The sequence below is a fragment of the Vanessa cardui genome, chromosome 2, assembly GCF_905220365.1.
Source record: "Vanessa cardui chromosome 2, ilVanCard2.1, whole genome shotgun sequence".
NCBI lineage: Eukaryota > Metazoa > Arthropoda > Insecta > Lepidoptera > Nymphalidae > Vanessa > Vanessa cardui.
The window spans coordinates 12,358,054-12,384,628 of NC_061124.1; the positions used below are offsets into that span (position 1 = coordinate 12,358,054).

The following is a 26,575-nucleotide window of genomic DNA, read 5'->3' on the forward strand; positions in this document are numbered from 1 at the left end:
CACATTACGGAAGGTGACTCAAATCTCCAAATAACCTATAAATAAAAGATTCGACCGAGTATCGCTAACGTGCGCCTTAGAATTGTTCCGTTCCCTTATTTTGTCATGGATTCTATAGTCAGAACCTTACCAAACTTTCACCAAACTATCCTTGAATTATATATTTTATGATAAAAAAAGAATCATCAAAATTGGTTGACGCAATTTTCAGTTATTCATCTATTTGTCGCGCATAGACATAATGCAAATTCCATCATCAGAAAAAAATTAAATTAAAATGGAACCCCACGGGAAGCACTACCTTTCAAACAAAAAAAAATTTATCAAAATCGGTCCACCCAGTAAAAAGTTATGAGGTAACGAACATAAAAAAAAACTGGCACTTATAGATATTGGTTCTTATTTTCTTGGAAAAAGTATTTAAATACATAAAATCACTGGATCCTTTGCTGTCTCTTTCTCACTTATACGTTTTAAAAAGATCGATTGTTTTAGTTTTAGATCTATCAAATCGGATTAAGAGATTGTGTACAGCACAATCGGATCGGTTTGCAGGTAAAATCAATCAAATCAACGAAAGGTAAATTGTATGAACGGATTTACCGATTCATATATTCGAGTTATCATAATAGATAAACATCCAGATGTTTGTTTATTATGATAACTTACGAATCCCGACTGTAGATAAGTTACTGGTAACTTAGGTACAGTTTGGGGTAATAAAAGTTTCATCACCTTAAGATATATATATTCGTGTGCTCAGTATGAGCGATAAACTGCTTTACCGATCGAGAATACAGACAGACATATTTTGACAATGCAGCAGAAGATATTATATCTAATTTAAATTTGGAATGACTAATTACGCCAGTAAATAATTTCATGTTGATATAAAACTAGACGTAGTCCGAAGATGTTACACTATTTTGAACCGAGTTATCATACTGTGTAAGTTTAATTTTATACGCAGTTATCAGCTTAGTGCTTTAGTTTCAAAAGGTAGTAAGATTTTACGCCTTGACAACTGACGAAGGTTTTCTTACTCTGACTGTACATATATCGGAATTTAGTTCTGTCAATAATTAAAATCAAATTAGGTAGTACAAAAAATAAAATTATAAAAAGCGTAAAGTAAGTTATTGTTCATTTTCATACAAGATATATTAATAGCGTAAGATCATTTTTGTTTCAGTGATTATGAGACAATAGCTGCATATAAACATTTTTGAAGAGCTCCAGTAGACGTACTGAAAATTTAAGAAGATTTTTGATTTCAATTTATTAAATTGTTACGATTTAACAAAGAACTAATTTAGAGAGCGGAAAAAAGGTACTACCCAGTTAGCTAATCAGCGCTGCGATTGCAAATAAAAAAAAAAAAAAAACAAATAAAACTTTCTAGTATACATACACATTGATGGTATTATGCTGTTATGAAGTTAACGAACCATGATGCAGACTGCAGTTTATGAGTCCACTGGTTTATATAGGCAGCAGTTACCATTTATTTAAACCTGTCGTCAGGGTTTTTTGATAGAATCTACATTCGACGATGGAAGTGTTGAGAACAGAAAACTATAGTAAAATTCTTCCCACAAAAAATTTAAAATTTTATTTTTACAAATATATACTTGTCAGCGCCATCTGTTATAATTAACTAGAACTCCTGAGTACTGTTACTGAAGTGTGTGTGGTAATGAAGAATGAAATATTTATATAATAATACTTTTTCTATATGTCGCTGAAAGTCTCTTAAATGTTATTAGATATTATAATAAAAAAAACATCAGAATAAAAAATTATATATATTACCACATAGTCTTCTTTTACAGAGCTTATTATTCGAGTCTCATCTACACAGGTAAGTTACAAGAGAAAATCTCTTGTAACTTACCTGTGTAGATGAGACTCGATTCGACACGTGCAGGTTTTGCTAACGAATCATTTGCCGAGTTCGATATGAATAATTATAAACATGAATTAATCGCTTGAATCAATCACTGCTTGGGTTTATATCCATAATCATCGATCGTCGTTCGCGATTCACTGTTGTAATAAAATTAATAATACAATTAATCTAAAGCAAATATATCGAGTAAAAATTTTCTATATTCCTCTGTTTTCACTGAATAAGCTATTCTGACATTAGCTTCTTCTTTTTCCACGAAGATATTTGTATTTATTCCTCTTTTATCACCTGTAAATAAAAAAAAATAAACATATTTGTTATGTAAAGATCTCACCAAACATGTTTCCACTTGATGATAAGTGGTTCCTACTGCCTATACGTCACTATCCTTGGAAGCTAAGATGTTATGCTCCTTGTGCCTGTAGTTACCTTGGCTCACTCACAAGTTTAACCAGAACGTAAGAGTAAGTACTGCTGCTTGGCAGATGAATGGGTGCCCAGTCCCCAAAGACCTACTAGAAGATACTACACAAATTCCTACAAACGAGTACAATTTTTATTGAAATTAAAAAAAGGAAAAGACAATTTTCTGACAATTGCTATATGAAAGTTTCTATTCAGCACACTGTTTCAATAATGGTTTGAAAGAGAGAGAAATTTGTCAGAATGTATCTCTAATACGGTGATATTAAATAAGAGAAAAAAAACAGAATAAAAAACATTACCACATAAAATAATGTCGTTCTTAGAGAACTTATATTCGTCAACTAAGTCTGGTTTAATGGCTAAAGCGACGGTTGCAGGATCGAGGGCCTGCCACCTATCACCTCTTTTCAAAGATATTTTCTCGTACAAATTTTGCGCTTTCATGATATCTGTATCAATTGCTCCTAACACTTCTTCTCTCCAAGTCTGAAAATATAATTTACAATTATAAATTTATATATCTTATCTTTATTTATATTGTAAATGTGAAAGTAATTTTGTCTGTCTGTCTGTCGATCTTTCACGACCAAACCGATGAACCGAATTTGATTAAATTTTATGTGAAGTAAACTTGAACTTTAAGAAAGGACATAGACTACTTTTTCTTTCACATGACAACCAACCATTTAAAACGCGAGCGAAGCCGCGGGCAACAACTACTTGTACATAAATACTTTTTGACAGATCTCCAACTAGGAATTTTCCTGCCTTAATACAAAAACAAAAAGTGATACTGTTAGTATACCCTATGTAGTACCCATAGGTAGAGTGGTTATCATTACATTACATTACATTACATTACATTACATTACATTTAACTTCAAAGAACAATATCACATAAAGTTTCACGACCGAAACCAACCTAATATATGGTTTGAACCTATTCGATCAAATCAAATCAAAACAAACTTTATTCAAGTAGGCTTTTACAAGCACTTTTGAATCGTCATTTTACAATTAAGTGAAGCTACCACCGGTTCGGAAAGTAGATTCTACCAAGAAGAACCGGCAAGAAACTCAGTAGTTACTCTTTTTTAACATTTAAAAATACAAAGTCATTTTAGTTAAATACTATTATTTAAATTAATATATCCTGCATGGAAGTCAACAGGTATTAGCTCCACGCTTTTTTATCATCTATAAAATCTTGTATTGAATTATATGCTTTTTCTACCAATGTATTTTTTACAAACGATTTGAATTTACTAAACGGCAAAATTTTATTATAGAAGCGGATACCCTGCTCCAAGAAGTACTTATTGACTTTGCGGAGTCGGAAACTTGGCGTTATAAGCTTACCCTTACTCCTAATACACATACAATGATTATCACTGATTTTATCAAAGTGATCAATGTTACTGTTAATATACTTAATATTGATGTAAATATATTTATAAATATATTGCATACCTACATAATCAAATTCAAATTATGAGATCTTTAGTGCTAATTGATTTCTATACTTTAAAATATTACATTAAGAAATTTGTGCCCTCAGACCTTTGAAAAATTCAAAAAGCGTTTTGTTTGTGAGAACGGGAATACAGTAACTTTATCCGGTGTTGCGCATTGAGCAACAACGTGATAGGCTTCCACGTCCATGTGTGCATTGAACTCTGCATTTGATATATCTTCACCTGAAAATATATACACTTCACTTATTGAGGATCCTGCATATTCGTATCGAATTAGGTGTGGTAGCAATCATATCCTAGATATCAAAAAGAGTTTAGCTGTCTATATGGTTACTACGGTTCAAAGGTCTTAAGTTTCAACCAATTTTAAATCGGTACCATCTCGACCTAAAATTTATTCTTTACTTGTTTCAGATATCATTCCAATAAAAACACAATTCCTTCGATTAACGTACTTATGTTTAGACAATAAATTTGCATTTAGACTCATGACAGCAATTTAGTCATATTTTTTAAATATCTTATACTTTGATGGTTCAATTTTGGTAAATTAGAGGATATATGATCGCGTCAGTTTATTACAGAAGAAATAGCTTTTTAACTAAATTACTTTGTGTCATTGATAATTTGATGGTATGACGTAATTCTCAAACTTACTATGTATGTGTCCAGCTCCAATGTACAAATGTGATAATCGCTTAAGGAAGTTGGGGTCCAGTTTAATAGCCAATGCAACGTTGGTTAGGGCGCCTAATGTGATAACTGTTAGTTGACCTGCAAAATACCAAGAGAAATTAATTTGAATCAAAGGCTAAGCTCAAAATTGTCCACAATAGACATAGCTTGTTCTTGGATATAATTTTTTTCTTCATTCTTATGCTTGTTTGGTACTGGCGTTTTGTTAAATATTACAATAATTCTTTATGTTTTCGTATATTCTATTTTTAGTCTTAGTTATGTTAAATCCAAGTATACCTTCATAAGTCTTGGATAATTCAATGAGCGCTGAGGTCGCATCTTGCTCCTTAGCAGGTATAAGATCTGATAATACTTCGCCACTATCACCTAATCCATCTTTCCCATAATAAACTTCCACCTCAGGCGTCGTCACCAGTGAGGACTTTGCACCTCTGTATATAGGAACCTAGAATTTTATAGAAAAAAAATAATTCACATTCAGTTCCAAAAAATAGAAATGTAGGACTATATGGTTTGCTATTAGTAGTACTTAATGGTTACTTCAGCGAACAGATGACGATCACGTAGAAAGCCGAAATAAGCCTAAACAAACATTGCTCAAACTTAATCATCGCTGATGCATTTGTCACAGATATAGCAACTGTTCACATATTCGCAGCTGTATTGTGTTCAATACTGATACTGTAGAGTAATACGCTAAATTGTTATTTGCTAAAAGTTCAATGTATAATGAAATAATCTTTTTTATCTTATTACGGTCGTTTTATAAACGCTGCAGTTAGGCGAATAAACACAAACGGTTACTAATTTGTAGATGTCATAAACTTTAAATCGATGATTGCATTGTCAAGGTAATTTCAAGAAACGACGAATTATTTAACAGCTTCTAGTCTATATATACCTTTTTTTGTAATGTATTTGTATATATTAATACGTGTACATATGTATATATATATTGAATTGTCCTTCAAAATATCTTAAACGCTTCTTTTATTTGAATTTAAAGAAATATTTGTTATGAAAATTGTGCTTCAACTAAGACCTTTGGACCTTTACCTTAGCTTTCATAAAATAGCTTATCGTATAATAATTTGGAGGAAATTAGAAGGCTTTAGGTATTCTAAGTTGTGCATTTGAAATTTATAAAAGTTTGGCCCGGCAGTGATATATTTTATACTATTTTTCACCAAGCAGTGTCATATACGTGTTAGGGAGGAAAGTTACCCTGTGTGCCATTACAGACTAAAAAATATCGGCAAAAAAATTTGAAAATGATCCGTATCAGATTTATTTATATACCTTGATCTTTCAAAGCTCGTCTTGATCATGATTTACTTCTTCTTAGTTATGTTTCGTTTTTGTTTCACAGACATTATCAATAAATCAATATTTCAATAAATACTTACGTCTTGTCTCTTAGCGACTTTTAGTATTCGCTGATTGTTTGTACACACGTTGTTTTCATTTGTGTTCCCGTTTCCGGTCGTTAAACCAATTAGTTTAGGCCTAAAAATTAATACAATTTTATTTAGTGTCCATTAGTATTAAGATATATCATTAAATATACGCTCAAGCCTTGAGATAGTCACAATTATAGCTTATGAAAGTAATAAGCTATAATTGTGATGATCTTGATGATCTACTAGCGAGTTAATAAGGTGTCATAACATAAAACTTCAAGGTGAATTAGGCAAAGTTATTGAAGTTATTCTTCGAAAAGAATCCTTAGAACCCTTGTTCCTGAGCTTGAACTCTGCCCGATCAGATCATTATGAGAGGGCTCTATATAAATAACTCTCTTGGGTTTCGCCGCATACATGTGATCTAAAATATACCCAATGTATGGCCAACTGCTACCAAAGGACATAATCTCAAAATGACGCTGTCTGCTGCCAAAAAGTAAATCTTTGTATTGTTATGTTTTGGCTAAAATAACGAGTGAAGCAATTTGATTACAGGCACAAGGGACGTAACAATTTAGTCCCTAAAGTTGTTGAGTCATTTACATTTCAAGATTTTAAAGGCATTCCTTTAAGCGGAAACCTTTTAAATTCTTACAGCAATAATCTCTATGGGTAGTGATCATCCACTTATAGTAGCCCAATTACCATTTCCCTACGTATACCATGAAATATCAAATACAAAATATATTTGTCCAAATGAATTCCACGATTTTTAGTTAAATGGAATCTACATTCGTGATATCAACTAATACGAATGTTTTGTTTTATGTGGCAAAAGATATTCCTTTCATTGTGGTCTAAGTCATTTGATTTTTGACCCAACAACAAAGAAATACATGAATCACCCATTAAAGTGTTTTTCGTATAACAGAGCCAAAAATATTGCCATCGCATCGTCACCGCCTGCGTCGTTGTCGATTATTATTTTCGGAGATGTATCTCTGAAACAAAAGACACGAATTAAAAGAATGTAAAAATATTATAGAACTACACATATATTAGAATGATAGGTTTGAGAGTGAGATGTACAATGTAAGAGAGAGATTATAAAAAGAAGTAAAGAAGAAGACAGAGATAGAATTATAAATGGGTAAGCGAGATAGATGATAAGGCAAAATGGTGGCACAACGGATTTAAGAGTATCGTATTGTTTTTTATAAGCGAAGGAAATTTTACAAATTGTGTATACCATCAACCCACCTAACCTACTCTTCAGCTACATACAGTATTAAGAACACTTCACACAGTATCTAATAATCTGAGTATAGATTGTCTTTTGTTACTTGGTGGTAGGGCTTTGTGCAAGCCCGTCTGGGTAGGTACCACCCACTCATCAGTTATTCTACCGCCAAATAACAGTACTCAGTATTGCTGTGTTCCGGTTTGAAGGGTGAGTGAGCCAGTGTAACTACAGGCACAATGGACATAACATCTTACTCCCCAAGGTTGGTGGCACATTGACGATGTAAGGAATAGTTAATATTTCTTACAGCGTCATTGTCTATGGGCGATGGTGACCACTTACCATCAGGTGGCCCATATGCTCGTCCGCCAACCTATGACATAAAAAAAAAAATGTTTCATATAGCAGAATTACAAGAAAATAACAAAAAGAACGAAACAGAATCTCAGGATATTTGTTTACGTATGTCTTTTGTTTTATGCTCATGTACGCAATCATCTATACTAATTTTATGAACATAAAATTAATTCTGACAGTTCGTTATTCCTTCGCGGTTAAACAACGGAACCGAATTTGGTAGGAGGCCACCTTGAACCTCGCGTATTTTTTTTTTATAATAAAGCAATCGCTCCCTGTGAATGACGAGCGAAATTTTAATATTGCTGATTGGTCAAAAACGAGTTCTTAATCTCGGTCCGATATACCAACATAATTTTTTTATATACAGTATGATTATATTATGATAATAGTAACAAAATATGTCGAGAAGTGTCTTGATAACGATGATTGAATTTTAAATTAATTTCTTTAATATCACATATGTGTAAAAACAAATATAAATATATTTTACATGGTATCTACAATTTAAACCTTAGAGGAGAATGTTAGGAACGTATTCCACGACGCTGTTCCAATGCGGGTTGGTGGAATACACATGTGGCAGAATTTCTATGAAATTTGTCACATGCAGGTTTCCTCACGATGTTTTCCTTCACCGCCGAGTACGAGACGAATTATAAAGACAAATTAAGCACATGAATCAGCGGTGCTTGCCTGGGTTTGAACCCGCAATCATCGGTTAAAATGCACGCGTTCTAACCACTGGGCCATCTCGACTCACTCACTCACAAATATCATAAATGAAAAAATTCAATAAAATGGAATTTTATGTTTTAAATTAACATGGTTATTTTTATTATTTTTAGTAGTTCTTTTACACAGGATATTTAATAGACTGGAGTTCGATATCTGACATTATCTACGAATGTCTTGTCAACAAGAACAAGACATACGAGTACATAGATAATGATAACTGTATAGTAACATACAAATTCCTTATTTCTAAGTACATACATTAAATATATAGGGACTACTAAATAGCATCACTTTTATGGTATTATTTTAAATTATACGTTAACGTACAATTTTAAGAATTCATTCGAATTTACTAAATTTAAAACTACTTCGTAAAATATTGTAAAAAAATAACAACATCTTGTTGTTTGTTAGGTTAGGTTAGTACGTAATACAAAATAAAATTGGCAAAAATCGTCTAATGATATTAAAATCTCTAAATTTATGATATCCAGTAAAATATACATAATTAAAATACTTACGTAACAGAACTACTAGACGTCGGATAAATAGAAGTCATTAGCAACACAAATACGTAATATTTGAGCATTTTTATTATCACTATTACGAACTCTCAGTAGAACGTCTGATAAGACACTGACTGGGAATCTTTGGAATACATACAGAGCGCGTTTACATCATACAAACTGGAACGCTTATAAAGTTCAATGAAACTATAATAAAATACATGTGTAAAATTAACGTGAATTGAAGAAATGAAAACGCGTATGACGTAATACTTAAGCACGCGTTTGTGACGTTATTTTTTGCTTTATCTATACATGTAATAAAGCTAGAGTGTCTATTTGTAATATCAAAATAGCCCTTTTTGACTAATGCATATGTATTTACACACGATACATATAACGATATAACATTTTTTTACAATGTTTGTCTATCTGTCTGTTTGTTCCGGCTAATCTCTGGAACGGCTGGACCGATTTTGTCGGGACTCTCACCCATAGACAATGACACTGTAAGATATATTACCTTACATCGGCAATGGGCCACCAACCTTGGGAACTAAGATGTTATGTCCCTTGTGCTGTAGTTACACTGGCTCACTCACCCTTCAAACCGGAACACAACAATACTGAGTACTGTTATTTGGCGGTAGAATAACTGGTGAGTGGGTGGTACCTACCCAGACGGGCTTGCACAAAGCCCTACCACCAAGTAAAAGCTAGTGATAAATAAAGAAACAATGATAAGCAAAGACTCGAAGCTATCAAGGCATTCCCTGTCAGTCAACCTTTATTCTAACCAAATATTCATGACACTTTGTTACAAACAGTATACCACTCCAACGTGGTCCCACGTTAATTTGTCTTAATGACACAAAAAAAGGTCTCTTGCCACCATCAACGTATAAGAGTATTACTACATATTATAAAGCAAAGTCCCCCGACCGCATCTGTCGGTCTGTATGTTCGCGATAACCTCTAAAACTACAGAATGGATTTTCATGACGTTTTTACTAACACACAGAAGGATTCATAAGGAAGGTTTAGGTATATAATTTATTAAGGTTTTCGCGTAAATAAATTATTTAGAACGACACTTGTTAAAGAGCGTATTCAAAAACGATTTGTATGGCACCTTGCGTTTCATAATGGCATAGCTAAAAAAATACGCTCATATAAATGTCGCCTTAAACACTTCAACATGAAGTCCCTAGCCAATCGTAGGCATATACTGGATGCAATGTTTGCGGGCAAATTTTTTTGCCACAAAATTGACTGTCCCCAGCTTCTTGGCCTATTCAAGCTGCGTGTACCCTCTAGGCTCCCTCGCAGCTCGATCACACCACTCTGTCCACCTCTTAGAAAGACTGTGTTAGGTGCCAACTCTCCCTGTTCTAGATTATGTAAAGTGATAAATGCTTGCAGTGATCAAATCGATCTACATTATGAATCCCTCACTAAGTTAAAAGCAACTTGTACTGGCTTATCTTACATTGATTAATAAAATAACTACTTTTATAAGACACTTTTATGTATACATATTTTTGTTAAACATTTTTTTTTTTTCTTCATGTCTATTTTTGTAATTAAGTTTTAGTTTATCTATATTTTGTGTTAAATGAATTTGCTGTAGCTACTTTTTACTTTTTATGTGTTGGTACAAGCGGTGTTTGCCTATAATTAGTTTTTACGCTATTCTATGTATATATTTTAAATGTTTTATGTGTTATATTCAGTGTAAACAACTGTTGGTAAACCTAAATAAAATAAAATAAAATAAAAAGTTAAATATGTCGGAAAAGGAACAAAAGAAATATAAATAAAAGGTATAAATACAAAATAAAAACTTATGTTCACGTGCGAAGCCAGGATAGACCTCTAGTTCATAATAATGCTCGTTGAACTAATACAGGTTCCCTTGAATGAGAACGTACCCTAGTGTGCTACATGCGTTGACACATTGACCCCATCTGATATCGTGGAATCAATGTTAAGGGCAGGCACTGCCTAGGAAAGGAGGCTAACAAACCATTCGTCCCTTATTCCAAATTATTCGTTTGCAGTTTTGAAGTCTGAGACATAGGCTCGGCTAGTGCACGCGCTTGTAATCATAAAATAAGTACGTATAGTACGACACAACATAGATGTAGCATCGGCAAAATTCGTAAAAACAATCAAATCCGAATTAAGTACACTATCTCAAATCATTATTTATTTTTTACGTGAATATGATCTTTACACAAACGTAATAACTTGTCATATCATATGACGTTATATATTCGTCAATTTGACACGTCGACATGGTTAAACTGACGCGTGAATCTATAGCGACGAATAGCGTCGAATGGCGCGATGGGGAGCTGTTTCTATTGTGAATCGGCAGTAGTCGAATTCATTGCAGTTTCCGATTCTACATCTAAGTTGTATCGTACTATACAAATTGTAATATTATTTATGTATATTATGGATGTATTATAACTTAAATAATATAACATGGAGACGACTTCCGTGGTGGAGTAGTGTGTTCACCGGTATTCATGGGTACGCCACTCCGAGGTCTCGGGTACGATTCCTGGCCGAGTCGATGTCGAAAAATTTCATTAGTTTTCTATATTGTCTTGGGTCTGGGTGTTGGTGGTACCGTCGTTACTTCTGATTATCGATAACACAAGTGCTTTAGCTACTTACATTGGGATCAGAGTAATGTATTTGATGTTGTCCATATATCTAAATGTCAATTTAAGTGGTCAATATCTACTCATTTGAGCAGAGATGGCCCAGTGGTTATTTGTGTTTATAATTCATCTCGTGCTCGGCGGCGAAGGAAAACTTGCATGTGTCTAATTTCATTGAAATTCTACCACATGTACATTCCACCAACCCGCATTGGTACAGCGTGGTGGAATATGTTCCAAGCCCTCTCCTTAATGGGAGAGGAGGCCATTAGCCCAGCTGTGGGAATTTACTGGCTGTTACTTTACTTTACTTTTACTTTATCTACTTATTTGTTTTATTTTATTATTATTATTTGGCTTTGGTTCCTAATATATATATTTTTTTTCATTGGTACGAAGCGCCAACTTTATATGAGTCGTGTATTCGAACAAAGACACGCACACATTTGCAATATCCGTTAAATAATAAATACTTATCAATGTGTTAGTGCAGCATAATAATTCGTATATATTATTAAAAAATTAAATAAACATAAATGAATAGTATAATTACAAATACGACGAAAATATCATAATATAATCATATCATAATAAAAAAACAAATTATATCAAAATGTACACGAGTGTACATACCGAAATCGTGATCTTTGATTAAAACTAAAATTTTAAATGTATTTAATATTCAAAACAAAATGCGTTACAATAAATAAGGATGTAAAATTGAAAATCGAATTCTTAATTTAAAAAAAATCAAAAGAAAACATGCTAACCCAAGGATAAAGGTCTTAAAGCAGTTTAGTAACAAAGAAATGTATTTAAATCTCACTGAACTTGTACGGCCTTACTCATAAACATCACTTAACGAGTGACCAAATAAACAATGTTTTGTCTTCTTCTAACAAATATTAAATTAACGATGAGAGAAAGAGACAAATCTATGTTTAACAACAATGTATGTAAATAAGGTCTTGATGTGATATTACATATTCACTAGTGAAAAGTATTTTAAATAAATAAAATTTTAACAAAAAGAAAAACCGACTTCAAACAAAACACTATTTTAAAACAAATGAATATGCACGAAAAAGTAATAAAAATAATTGCGTATTCAACATATTTTTTAGAGTCTTCCTTAGTTAAATGAAATGAAAAATATTAGACTACTTAAAAGTCGATTAACGATTATATCATGTAGTTATAGTTATTGGTATATTTGGAGCCGGTGTCAGCCACGGTGCCCTTGCCCCAACAATCAAAAAAGGAAGCGATACGAGCCCCTTGATTGATCCAGTATATTATTGTGTAAAAGGTAATTTGTAAAAAACATATTTGTTAAAGTATTCTCGTATTGTTTTTTGATAGATATACTGTAGGGTTTTATTGGCTGACACCGACTCCAAATATAACAATAATTATAACTACATGATATAATCGTTAATCGACTTTTAAGTAGTCTAATATTTTTCATTTCATTTAACTTAGGAAGACTCTAAAAAATATGTTGAATACGCAATTATTTTTATTACTTTTTCGTGCATATTCATTTGTTTTAAAATAGTGTTTTGTTTGAAGTCGGTTTTTCTTTTTGTTAAAATTTTATTTATTTTTTGATTTTAAGTGAAGCTGATGTTGACTAACTAATTTTTTTTAATATGGATAGATTAAACGTTCCGTTTATATGAGTCCGAAACTACTTCGAGGACAATTTCAAAGGAAACTTGCGAATAAAGCAAAAATAGACTTTCGAAAATGCGGATTTAATACGTCACGCGGCGTAAACTATAAGGATCCCTCGAAAGAGCTGTAATCGAACTCAGCAAAAAAACTTTGAAAAAGACCAACTATATTTCGTACATCATATGACATCACATCACATACACAAAATTTGATTAAAGATAGTAAGAAATTCTGCCCCATATCGCACCCTAACTGCGAGCCGTATAGGAGTTCCATCACTACATAGTATAAAACAAAGTCGCTTTCTCTGTCCCTATATCTTTAAATCTACGCAACGGATTTTGATGCGGTTTTTTTTAAAAGATAGTGTGATTCAAGGGGAAGGTTTGTGTATATAATACATGAACAATATAGTAAAGAAACACTGATACTTTTAGAAGTTTGCGGTGTGATGTCGTAAATAAACAAATTCTGTAGTATATTTAGTATCAGTATTGCACCCGTGCGAAGCCGGGGTGGGTAGCTAGTTGATTATAATATTCAACAATGATAATTACATAAACATAACCACATTACGGAAGGTGACTCAAATATCCAAATAACCTATAAATAAAAGATTCGACCGAGTATCGCTAACGTGCTCCTCAGAATTGTTCCGTTCCCTTCCGTTCCGTTACTTTGTCATGGATCCTGTGCTCAGAACCTTACCAAACTTTCACCAAATTACCCTTGAAGTATATATTTTATAATAAAAAAAGAATTATCAAAATTGGTTAACGTGATTTTCAGTTATTCACCTATTTGTCGCGCATATACATAATGCAAATTTAAGACTTATGTCGTTTTCACATGGATACCGTCATCGGAAAAAAAAAAAAAAAAAATGGGACCCCACGGGAAGCACTACCTTTCAAACAAAAAAAAATTATCAAAATCGGTCCACCCAGTGAAAAGTTATGAGGTAACAAACATAAAAAAAAAAAAAAAAAAAAAAAAAATACAGACGAATTGATAACCTCCTCCTTTTGGAAGTCGGTTGAAAAGGACACGCGATAACATGCTGGCACATTTGTAGCGTCTGACATCCTGGCATAATTACCATAATCAATGTTTTTTTACTTGGTGGTAGGGCTTTGTACATGCCCGTCTGGGTAGGTACCACCCACTCATTCTACTGCCAAATAACAGTACTCACTATAATTGTGTTCCGGTTTGAAGGGTGAGTAAGCCAGTGTAATTACAGGCACAAGGGACATGACATCTTAGTTCCCAAGGTTGGTGGCATATTGACGATGTAAGGAATTGTAATATTTCTTACAGCGTCATTGTTTATGGGTGATGGTGACCACTTACCATTAGGTGGCCCATATGCTATAAAATAAAAAATATTATCGACAAATATATCCTCCCGGAAAATAGGTCGTTACTATCTCAAGGCTTATTCTAGCAACACGCTCATTGGTCAAATCAAATAGCGAATTCATCCCCAAGCTCCCGTTACACAACAACAACAGCCTGTAAATTAACACTGCTGGGCTAAAGGCCTCCTCTCCTTTTGAGGAGAAGGTTTGGAACATATTCCACCACGCTGTTCCAATGCGGGTTGGTGGAATACACATGTGGCAGAATTTTTATGAAATTTGTCACATGCAGGTTTCCTTACAATGTTTTCCTTCACCGCTGAGCACGAGATGAATTATAAAGACAAATTAAGCACATGAATCAGCGGTGCTAGATGCACGCGTTCTAACCACTGGGCCATCTCGACTCTCCCTGTTACACACTTCCGTCCCAAAACTGAGAGGAAATTATATCTTACACGTTAAAAATAAAATTCAAGAGCTGAATTTACTTAAACAATATACTCGTACTAACGATATAAAAATACTCCGCTCGTGTGGATATAAGATTTTATACATAATTCTAAAATAAAAGTAGCCGTAGTTACTCCTTATTAAAACAGTTATCTGAGAGTGAAAGTCCCATCAAAATCGGTCCAGCCGTTCCAGAGATTAGCCGGAACAAACAGACAGACAAAAATTGTAAAAAAGTTATATTGCTATATCTACCGTGTAATATACATATTATGCATTGAGTAAAAAGAGCTATTTTGATATTACAAACAAACACTCCAATTTTATTATATGTATAGATAAAAAACTACTTAATGCTTACTCAGTTAATCTTTAAATAGATAAAACAAATTACAATTCGCACCAATAACAATGACTAATGGAAAACTTTGAAACAAACCTATTTTATATATATAATAAAATTTGAGTGTATGTTTGTAATATTAAAACAACCGCTTCTTATTAAATCCATACACGTTCATATTTTATACACGGTACATATAATATACTGTCGGTCTGTTTATTTCTGACAATCTCCGTTACCGCTGGACTGATTTTGATGGGACTTTCATTGGTAGACAGTTGATGTAATAAGTAACTTAGGCTACAACATTATTTTTTAATTCCAACGCGCAATGAAAAAGCGGTCACAGCTAATATGTCATATTTTGTGTAGATTCAAATTAGATTAGATCTTCTTTTCAACCGACTTCAAAAAGGAGGAGGTTATCAATTCGTCTGTATTTTTTTTATGTTTGTATATCATAACTTTTCACTGGGTGGACCGATTTTGATAATTTTTTTTTGTTTGAAAGGTAGTGCTTCCCGTGGGATCCCATTTTAATTTTATGCTTTTCCGATGATGGTATCCCTATGAAAACGATATAAGTCTTAAATTTGCATTATGTATGTGCGCGACAAATAGGTGAATAACTCAAAATTGCCAACCAATTTTGATGATTCTTCTTTTATTATAAAGGATATACTTCAAGGGTTGTTTGGTGAAAGTTTGGTATGGTTCTTAGTATAGAATCCATGACAAAGTAACGGAACGAAAGGGAACGGAACAATTCTGAGGAACACTACGTTAGCGATCCTCGGCCGAATCTTTTATTTATATGTTATTTGGATATTTGAGTCACCTAATATTATCGATGTCAGCCAAGAAAACCCTATAGTGTATCTATCAAAAAATAAAACGAAATACTTTAAGATATGTGTTTTTAGGTGATAGGATAATATACGGGGGCTCAATCAAGGGGCTCGTATAGCTTCTTTCTTTTGATTGTTGAGGCGCATACCCGTGGCTGACACCGGCTCCAAATATAACAATAATTATAACTACAGTATATAATTGTAAATCGACTTTTAAGTAGTCTAATATTTTTCATTTCATTTAACCTAGGAGGACTCTAAAAAATATGTTAAATATGCAATTATTTTTATTACTTTTTAGAGCATTTTTATTTGTTTTAAAATAGGGTTTTGTTTGAAGTCGGTTTTTCTTTTTGTTAAAGTTTTTATTTATTTCACTACTAGCCAGTTCTACGTATTAAAAAAAAATATATGTACATACCCATCACGCTGCATTTTGTATTGATCACTGTTACACGCGGTTCAAACACGTTCGATCACACAAAACGATTTGAGTGAATGAGCTGTCTCATTATTGAAACTATAAATAGATAACGATAAAGTGTTTAGAAGCTTATACGTTCTTTGTTTAAATTACGAGCGTATATTAATATTTTATTACAATAAATATAAAATTAGTTACCTTGTCTTGAAATTGTGTCAAAGGTCATTGAACTGTATGTCACAATATGCAAAATAGAAAATATATTTTACACGGGTAAGTACTGTATTGTCGTAGCGAGACGTCTCTGGGAATGATGAGAGTAAGATTTATAGATCAGATGGAGTGCAACGTTTTATATGTAACGTTTGAGTGAAACGTTTCTGACGCATAAATGCATATAAGCACACAAAGTCCATTTTTATGTTTACCGGAATGCACTTTATTTTATTCGATATAATTTATTTATAACTAAAACGAAATTAAAAAGTGTAACACATTGTACAAAATTAATAATTGCAATGTAATTAATATTAGGATTGAAGCAACAGTGCACTTATATTGAAGCGCCTGATAATTTTAAAGAGCAACACGACGCGCTTCATTATTTTTTATGTAGTCAGGGTAAGAAAATGTTAATCACCTTAAGATCTGTTTCGTCTGCTCAGTATGAGCGATCTGATTACCGATTGAGAATGACATATTGCGTGCAATCATTTGATGCTTAGATTCATAAGGTACTAAGAGTTACGACTTGATAAAGGAATTAATTTGAAAACTGACGAAGGTTTTCTTACTCTGACTGTAGTACACTGTTTGACATTGATGAGCGTTAAACTAAGCAATCTGATCGGGTTTCAGGTAATAAGTACATGTTTTTTTAAGTTGTCCAAATTTGCCTGTTTTATTTCGTGATAGCCTATATGCAACCTGTATTTAAGAAACCCGTGATTATATAAAGTTCATGTTGCTTATTTTCAAGGTTTATTAGATGTTAGGACAATTCGAAACGATACTTTCGATTTAAAGGCAAGTTCTACTTATTTGTAACGATTTTATTCTTCAAAAATATGAATTTGGTAATAGTCTCTGTTCATCAGTGAGCCTACTGATCGTTTGACAACTAGTCTATTTAAAAAGTTACTGGGCCTATTCTACTACTTTTTAACAGCCATGATATATTTTCCATTCTATATCGATCTTATTTCTATCCGTAACGCTACCATTTTGAAGAAATGTTTTTGCTCTTGATATTGTATAAGAGAAAAAAAATAACTATAAATATGCATATATTTATTTATTTGTTCGTAATTCCGCCGAGAATATGTCGTATAACATCTTCTTGTAGTTTTCTTTGCTCACGTTATATATCACGCGAGCATTAGAATCGTTCATTGATTCTGTGAAATCATTTGTATTAACACCTCGTTGGTCTCCTGAAAAATAATAATTTCCTTTTTAATTTGATATATAATTTTTGAACTACATTTCTCATCAGTTCACTCCAAATACTTGATAAATGAAAGCTACGCTGAAATAAGTGCAATGATAAATCTATAAACACTATAATTTTTGTATTAATTCATTCATTCATTGTAATGTTTTTTATGGTATAGGTTCGCGGACGAACATATGGGCCACCTGATGGTAAGTGGTCACCATCACCCATAGACAATGACGATTGACGCTGTAAGAAATATTAACTATTCCTTACATCGTCAATGTGCAACCAACCTAGGGACTTAAGATGTTATGTCCCTTGTCGCTGTAGTTACACTGGCTCACTCACCCTTCAAACCGAAACATAAAATTACTGAGTACTGTTATTTGGCGGTAGAATAACTGATGAGTGGGAGGTACCTACCCAGACGGGTTTGCAGAAAGCTCTACCACCAAGCCTACTTCCCTACGCTGTTTTCCTATACAACTGACCACAAGATTAGTTACACGAGGCATATTATGGTAAACACATAGAATACCAATTAAGCTTATTATTTTATTTTTGAATGGCAAACAGTAAACGTATGAAACTTGGAAATACAAAATTCCATTTCAAAATTGTCTTGGAAAATGCTCTACTATTATACTCTAAAGGTAGTCTCACTATGCACTATTACATTCGACAATAAATATGAACTAAATAATAATAAATCTCATACTTGTAAGTATTAACACATAGAAAGTGGAAAGGAATGCGATTTCACAATTTTATTAGAAGGACATTCTTGTAATCTTTGCCGTACTTTACTAAATGTGTGTAGAGGTAAAGTAGGATACTTACCGCATAAAGTAATACTGTTGTTAGAATACCGCGTTTCTTGAACATTTAATGTTTCATCCAACGCTATCGCCATTGCTGATGGGTCTAACAAGCACCAATAGGTGCTTACACTTAGTGATACTACTTCATATTTATTTTGAGCTTGCATAATACTGGTATTTATAGATCCTAAAATATCTGTTCTCCATTCCTGTAAATAAATAAAAAGCAAAGACTCATATAAATTAAATTGCTTATGTAGATTTAGGAATGTATTTTTCTTTTTACATAGTATTATAGTGACTCTCCCTATGAGGAGAAGGTTTGGAGCATATTCATCCATGTTGCTCCAATGCGGGTTTTTGAATTCGCACGTGACAGAAATCCATAGAAATTAGACAATGCAGTTTCTCACGATGTTTTCCTTTCGATGTTTTACATAATTAATATTATAATTTTTGTCACTGGAAATTAAAAAAATAAAACAAAATTAGCTGAAACTTCTCGTAACCAAAGAGCTGTCCCTTTCTTGTCCCGAAATTATCGATTGCCTAGCAACTCAAAACCAATAGCGCCACCATCCTAGTGTTGTATTGTTACAGACGATTATCAAGCAAGTCTGTATTTTAGTTGGAGTCTTCATACCTTGCTTATTTTCTGATGTAACCTTATCTGCGAGAATGGAATGATGGTGAGCTTCTCAGGGGTACCACTGCTTGCTACTATATAATACGATTCGATGTCCATATTTGCATTGAACTCAGGTTCCGTAAAATCTTCACCTGTAAAATTCAATAGTGTTAGAAGAATTATCAAAAGGAAATTCAGCATCCAGAACAAGATTCTATTCTCTAAGCAATTGTTTGCCAATTAAAGTATATCAAATCAGATATTAAACTACGAAATATTCTCATGTATGGGTATTATCTATTTCATAAATAATTGAGATGGATCTAGATATTAGTATATATATGTATATATTTTATGGTAAAAGACGGGTACATAAGCTACCTGATGGTAACTGGTTACATGGAACTGTAAGAAATATTAACCATTCCTTACATCTCCAGTGTGCCTCTAACCTTGCATACTAAGATGTTATGTGCTATGCACTACTCAGACACCTTTCAAACCGGAACACAGCTATACTGTACCTACAACTATTCTGAGTACTGTTGTTTGGCGGTAGAATAGCTGCTTCAAGCCGCAACACAAAAATTCAAAAAAAGTCATGCTAAATGGCGGTAGAATATCTGATGTGTTGATGCTACTTATCCAGACAGGTTTGCATAAAGTCTTACCACCAAGTTCATTTGTCGGGCTCTTTGTGACTGGTTGTGTTCATAAAGTTCCATTATAGTCATAATATAGTTTCAAGATATGAGCCAAAAAAATACATCATTAATAGGAATTACTGGGAATGAACCCATTATTATTTTAGAGATTTGAGTATTTTGCTAGCCGTAACTAAATATGACGTTTAAACTATAATATCAAGTACCAGTCCTGGGCTAAGAACTTCTTCATAGTTAAGGATATATTTTGTTGTAAAGCCAATTCCTCACCCTCCCCACTTTGTATCTTATTTTCACTTAAGACATGCTATATTTTCTGGATTGAATCTATGTTCTGTGTTGAATTAACAAATTATTTTCTCATTCAATCTATTTGTGTCATTATTTTAAATTAAATATATTTACCATAAACATGTCCAGCCGCAACATAAAGATGCGAGAGTCTAGACATGAAGTTTGGATCAATCCGAATCGCCAATGCAATGTTGGTAAGAGATCCCAAAGCAACTATAACGAGTTCACCTGAAATTCAATTCAATTCGATTTTTATATTTATGACCTCAGCTGAAATTCAATAAAAGCATCAGTTGAATATGATGAGAGAGTTAAATCCAACCACTTTAGAACAACGTCTCAGTTTTGGGCAACTGCTAGTAAGTTAAATCAACTTTAATATTTTTATATGATCAGTATACATCTCATGGATGTGAGTGTGTGAGAGAAGATATGGTTAGAAAGCATGTTACTTGTCAGATGACGTCTGACAGAGAAGCATTGAAGGAGAAAACATGCAGCTCCGACCCCAAATAAAAATGGGATAAGGGTAGGAGGATGATGAGTAGGTATACATTTCATCATCATCTGGAAGATTTGATTTATTTATTGTATTCTTGTACATATCGCTTATATAATTGTGTTAGTTTCGCTTTCGAAATGAAAATGAAATCTGAGAATGTTTACAAACCTGAATATTTTTTAGACAACTCTATAAGACCAAATACAGCGTGCTCCTTTTGAGCAGCGATAGGTTCATAGATGTCTGTGTTATTGTCACCCAGACCATCGTAACCGAAAAAGTAATCAGATGGGAATTCCCCTATCAGAGCTCGGGTACTGCCTCTGTATATGGCAACCTGAAATCAATAAATTTTCCTTTAGTAAAAAATATTCAAGGAGCTCTATATATAAGTGTAATATAATGGAAATTTGGTCTAGTGAATGGTGGCTGTAGACCGAAACCCGAGGACATAATCTATTCAATCAATACAAATCCTGGGACCGGCAAGTAAAAGTCATTGTCTTATTCCTTCACGATATTTTAGTAGCAGTACTTTGCCGAAATCCATTTTATCGAACAGTGAATGTGTGTAGGATAAGGGATACATATCTATACATCATACTTTAAGAAAAACAAATACTTTATTATAATTTTTTATATATATAACCAGGAGACCGAATTTGGTTAAATTCCGTATGTAGAAAGTTCGAACTCCAAGGAATATAAGCTTACAGTATATTTTTTTTAGCCTAGCTCCTGACGACTAAGCCATAAAAGGCGAACAAATTGAACAAACATATGTACTATAAGTGACCTGCCTCCGTTTTTCAAGGGTAACTGGAGAGCTACTCGAGAATCTGAGATGAACAATTCAATAGTATCTTATCTATTATCGTTATATATATTTATGAATTTTACTTGTATCGGGTACGATTTTTTATTAGGATTGAAAAAAAAAAACAAATGCCACAGTAAATAATTTTGCCTCTGATTGAATAACTAATAAATATAAATAATTAAGAACAAAGTACTAGAATGTCAAGGTTTATCGATATTGATACTCTTTGAATTTGTAGAATTAGCCTCCAAAAACAAATTAAGTTTTATAAACTAGAGTTCATTGAATTTATTTAAACTTTTATTTAGTTACTAGTTGGTGCCCACAGCTTTGATCGCTTCTTAAGGGGTTGGTTGTCATACAACAACAATAACAACAGCCTGTAAATTCCCACTGCTGGGCTAAAGGCCTCCTCTCCTTTTGAGGAGAAGGTTTGGAACTTATTCCACCACGCTGTTCCAATGCGGGTTGATGGAATACACATGAGGCAGAATTTCTATGAAATATGTTACATGCAGGTTTCCTCACGATGTTTTCCTTCACCGCTGAGCACGAGATGAATTATAAAGATAAATTAAGCACATGAATCAGCGGTATTTGCCTGTGTTTGAACCCGTAATCATCGGTTAAGGTGCACGCGTTTTAACCACTGGGCCATCTCGACTCTGGCTGTCATATGTTAGGCAAAAATGTAAGCCTATGTCCTTTCTTGAAGCTTAGGTTTGCTTCATACCGAATTTTATCAAATTCGATTTAGAGGTTTGCTAGTGTATGAGCGACAGACTGACAGACAGGTAAAGTTACTTCTACATTTATAATATTAGTATAGATTGACTGTTAAATTTGACATTCATAAAATTTTGTTTTTCGTATTTATTTCTCGTGACTTTTTCTCACTGAATTTCAAACATTTACGGTTATGTTACTGTCAGGGTTTTGAGGTGATTGTATTTTTTTTAAACCATGTTTTCTGGCCAGTCTCATAATTACATATTATATATTTAAAAAACAACCTTGCTTTTGTTTAATTTTAAATCTTTGTTCAGCTGTTGACAGAGCATTGTGGTTCCTTGCATATTATCACCATACAATAGACTTACGAATTGTGTCGAATAAAATATTCCAAAGAAATAAATGAAGAAGCATTGTTACGGATACCTGACTTTCGAAATAATATAAGTTGTTGTACAGAAACCAAAATTACGGAAAATAATTTTTTTGTGATGTTCGATGCAAATAGGTACAAATTACGAATGATTTACAATTCTAACTTGTATATTGACGATAGATAAAATTTTGTCATTCAAATACCATTGTGTATGTTTAGGTTCAACAATTTTCCTTTAACGGCACAATTCACCCTGATTCGTGCTAAGTTGGTGTTCCACAGGGATACATTTTGGGCCCTATTTTATTTAGAGTATTTAAAAATATGATTTTCTTTTCCTCAGTGTAGGTACTTGCCGTATTGTATTATTTGCTAAGGATATTATTTTAAAAGTAGACATCTAAACAAAAATATGAAATTTTGTCACTGGTACACAATAATTGGTTTGAATTGAATGCTTTGAATCGTAGTGTTGATTTTGCCTACTGTAAGCGGGAAATATTTTAAGCTATAGTAAATTGGTCCTGCTCTTGATCTACCTGATAAGAAAAATTTTCAGAAAACTTGAGATTTGAAATTTCAGCGAAATCTTCATTATCGTATCTCACAGGCATTCGCAGATCCCCAGCGTACGTGATTAGATAACTTAGACTAAAACTAAAATGATGTTGTTACTAAGCGACTGTTTTGGTTATTTTCAAAGTATCATATATTGCAACATATTTCTGATCCATGACGATACATTTTGTAAACGTTACAAATCTGAAATAAATTTAATATTATATTTTAAATAGAAACTTAAGATTTTATAACGAAGTAGAAATACAGTTGAGTTGACAAATGAGATAATAATTGACAATAATATTATTGATTGTCGAATTATGAATCAAAAATGTAATATTATTAAGCAGATATAGTAGACTTTGCCAAACAATAATTTTAATCTTTAGCCAAAAAATATTAAAATAAAGCATATTTGCGTGTACATGAGCGTACAATTTTGATTAAAAGCTTCGAGTCAGTATTTGTCGATCAGCTATCATCAATAGCATATGATTATAATTATCACAGACAGATAAATAATATAAGCACTGAAATATTTGCTGATCATTTTCATAGATATACATACATAAATTTATATCTAAATTTCAAACAGCTGATTTAGGTTTGGGAAATGATTATTCAATAGTGCTCCAATTTCCATACTTGAATATATCCATCGACTTTGATTTACTTAATCTTGTATAATTAATATGCATGGGCCTATCTTTACTTAAAGATCATTACGCATACTTAAATATTTAAATTAACGTTAGGTAAGTAGTAGTACATTACTGTTGGGCTGCAAAAAGGATGACTGAAAGACAATTGTATGTTACGGAGATGAGAATGCTGAGAGGAATGTGTGGTGTTACGCGAATGGATAGAGCCCAACCCCAAATAAAATTGGGATAAGGCCAGGAGGATGATGATACAATACATATTAAGTGGACTATATGACCAGTACGCTCAGGAAAAAATTAAGTAGTTCTAAACTCCGATTTTCATTTATCATAATTCCATTTGAGATCAACGTCTGACTGTTTGTTTCTTTAAAAACTTGTTGATTTACATTATTTTGCAACAGGATATGTGACAAATTCAAGTCTGTAATAACATATAACATTCATACTTACGTCTCTCCTGTTTGCAACTGTGAGTATTCTTTGTGTGTTGTTAAATACTTGTTCTTCGTCAACGTTGCCATGGGTTGTTGTGAGTGCAACTACCTCTGGTCTGTAATTTTCAGAATCATACATAAAATTACTTGCATATAAAAAAAACAATATTTAAATTAGATTTTTTAAAGGCTTTAATTGATTTAAAAAAATCGTCTACTCAATTTAGAGATTCGTAATTTCCAAACATATTTCTGTTACATCATAACATAGAATATCTTATTGTGAATATACAATAAGTAATTAACATAACAATTAATTATTATGTTACATAGAAGAATTAACTATTATTGATTTACAAATACGTACGTTATACAAAATTCACAAAATAATCAAGAACGTTCGTTTATAAGGCTTTATTATAATATAATTATAATAATTATTTAATCGCAATATATTTTCAAGGAATACACTAATTGAATTTTTACACACATATATACATATAATTAAAGTATTCGTATCTATATATGAGATAGCCAAGTCGGTATTAAAATACAAATCGTGTTTCAACCTTGGAAATAGATGAAAGTTGAATGAGTATCGTATTTTGCGCTGATAGAGCTGATTGGATGATGTATTCAGGATATATGTGGATTCTCTAAAGGCCTCGTCTTGCTAATGCCCGTTATAGATATAGTCTTACGTTAGAAGTATTTATGAAATGACAGAAACGTATTCATAATAAGTTTTGAAATATTATAAACTTTAATATTATCAAATTTATTTTATTGTTTAATTATGTAAGTAATACAAAATAATCTTTTGGTTAATGTTCATGTATTGAAGTTGATATTTTTAGTGCAATTATTTCTCCATTATAAACTTACCCGTCATAGTACTTTTCGTATAACAAGCCCATGAATATTGCCATTGCATCGTCAGCTCCGCCATCATGATCTATTACCAGCTTTTGTTTCACTCGAGTTGGTACATCAGTTGAATAACTAACAATTAATACAATTATTTAAAAACAGTTTTCAAATTTAGAATTTGCAAAAAAACAACTAACATTATTCTCCGCAATTTCTTTGAAGTCTGACATTATTTTTGTATCGATAGCAAAACAGCTACAGAACAATATAGAATCATTGAAAAAAAAACTAGAGTAAGGTTCTGAACTCTTTGTTTTTGCTGTTTATATACACATATTATTGGTATCAATAACACCTATTTATTCAGCATCACTGCATAAATTAATAACTAGTAAAAAAAAAATTACTTTAATAAATCTATACAAAAATATATTTCAAATCCTTACCTGCTCGATACTACAAAGAAAACTAAAAAATAAACAAACGCAACCATCACTGGAATCAAAATGGCAAATGCCAATTTATGAGTCGGAATCAACATTTAAGTATCTCTTAAATGCTAGCCGTCCTTATCTCGACTGCTAAAATATTATATATCTGCACTGTTCACACATTTTTTTTATATCACTATTAAAAACGCTATCATGTATTTATACAATATAATAAATATTACGATTTTATATTTAAAAAAAATATATATTGGTTCCTAGAATACGTTGCACGTTAGATGCCACAAACCAGTTCGAATTAATTAACTATTTTCCGGTTTAAAAAACCTAATCTTAGTTATTAAATAAATTATTACACGAAGTAATATATAAATACTTCTTCCTATCAAAATGACAGTAACTCGTGTTATCACCTTTTGACAAATAAGTGTTAATTCCAATATAAACCTGTATTTAATAATGTACCTTATTCTATTAAAAATACAGTTTAAATTCATTTAATTAGAAATTTAGTAATCTAGAACGAAAGTTGATTCCTTAGCTGATAATATTAAGAGCCCTTCTATTTAACGTGTAGTATTATGATGAGTTTATGTTTAGTAGTTTTTTATCAGCTCTTCCTTAAACGACCAGTTATATATTTAAATGTCTTGTGATATAAATATTAAAAATAAATTTGACGTATATTACATAGAGATGATAACGAATTGAATATAAAATATTGGAACGTGTAACTTAGTATATAGGTTTCTTTGATATATACGAATATCAATAACTAATTAA

The 26,575-nt window shown here is 32.3% G+C and overlaps 2 protein-coding genes across 3 annotated transcripts; both read right to left on the reverse strand.

Moving 5' to 3' along the window:
* Window positions 1-1,916: 1,916 nt before the first annotated feature.
* On the reverse strand, window positions 1,917-16,608 carry LOC124540251 (probable uridine nucleosidase 2). 2 transcript variants are annotated; one of them, XM_047117725.1, is made up of 8 exons: window positions 16,535-16,608; window positions 6,818-6,913; window positions 5,916-6,015; window positions 4,786-4,954; window positions 4,468-4,584; window positions 3,896-4,032; window positions 2,635-2,821; window positions 1,917-2,197 (listed from the first exon to the last, which is right to left on the reverse strand). In XM_047117725.1, the coding sequence occupies exons 1-8, from the start codon at window positions 16,546-16,548 to the stop codon at window positions 2,073-2,075; spliced, it is 945 nt and encodes a 314-aa protein (XP_046973681.1). In that variant the 5' UTR covers window positions 16,549-16,608; the 3' UTR covers window positions 1,917-2,072. The 2 variants fall into 2 exon arrangements, with proteins under 2 accessions (XP_046973681.1, XP_046973674.1); XM_047117718.1 differs by lacking the exon at window positions 16,535-16,608 and adding an exon at window positions 8,772-8,899.
* A 1,206-nt stretch (window positions 16,609-17,814) lies between these two features.
* On the reverse strand, window positions 17,815-26,169 carry LOC124540242 (inosine-uridine preferring nucleoside hydrolase-like). The gene is made up of 8 exons (XM_047117709.1): window positions 25,790-26,169; window positions 25,359-25,475; window positions 24,490-24,589; window positions 21,054-21,222; window positions 20,495-20,611; window positions 19,440-19,576; window positions 18,816-19,005; window positions 17,815-17,970 (listed from the first exon to the last, which is right to left on the reverse strand). The coding sequence occupies exons 1-8, from the start codon at window positions 25,882-25,884 to the stop codon at window positions 17,828-17,830; spliced, it is 1,068 nt and encodes a 355-aa protein (XP_046973665.1). The 5' UTR covers window positions 25,885-26,169; the 3' UTR covers window positions 17,815-17,827.
* Between the last annotated feature and the right edge of the window lie 406 nt (window positions 26,170-26,575).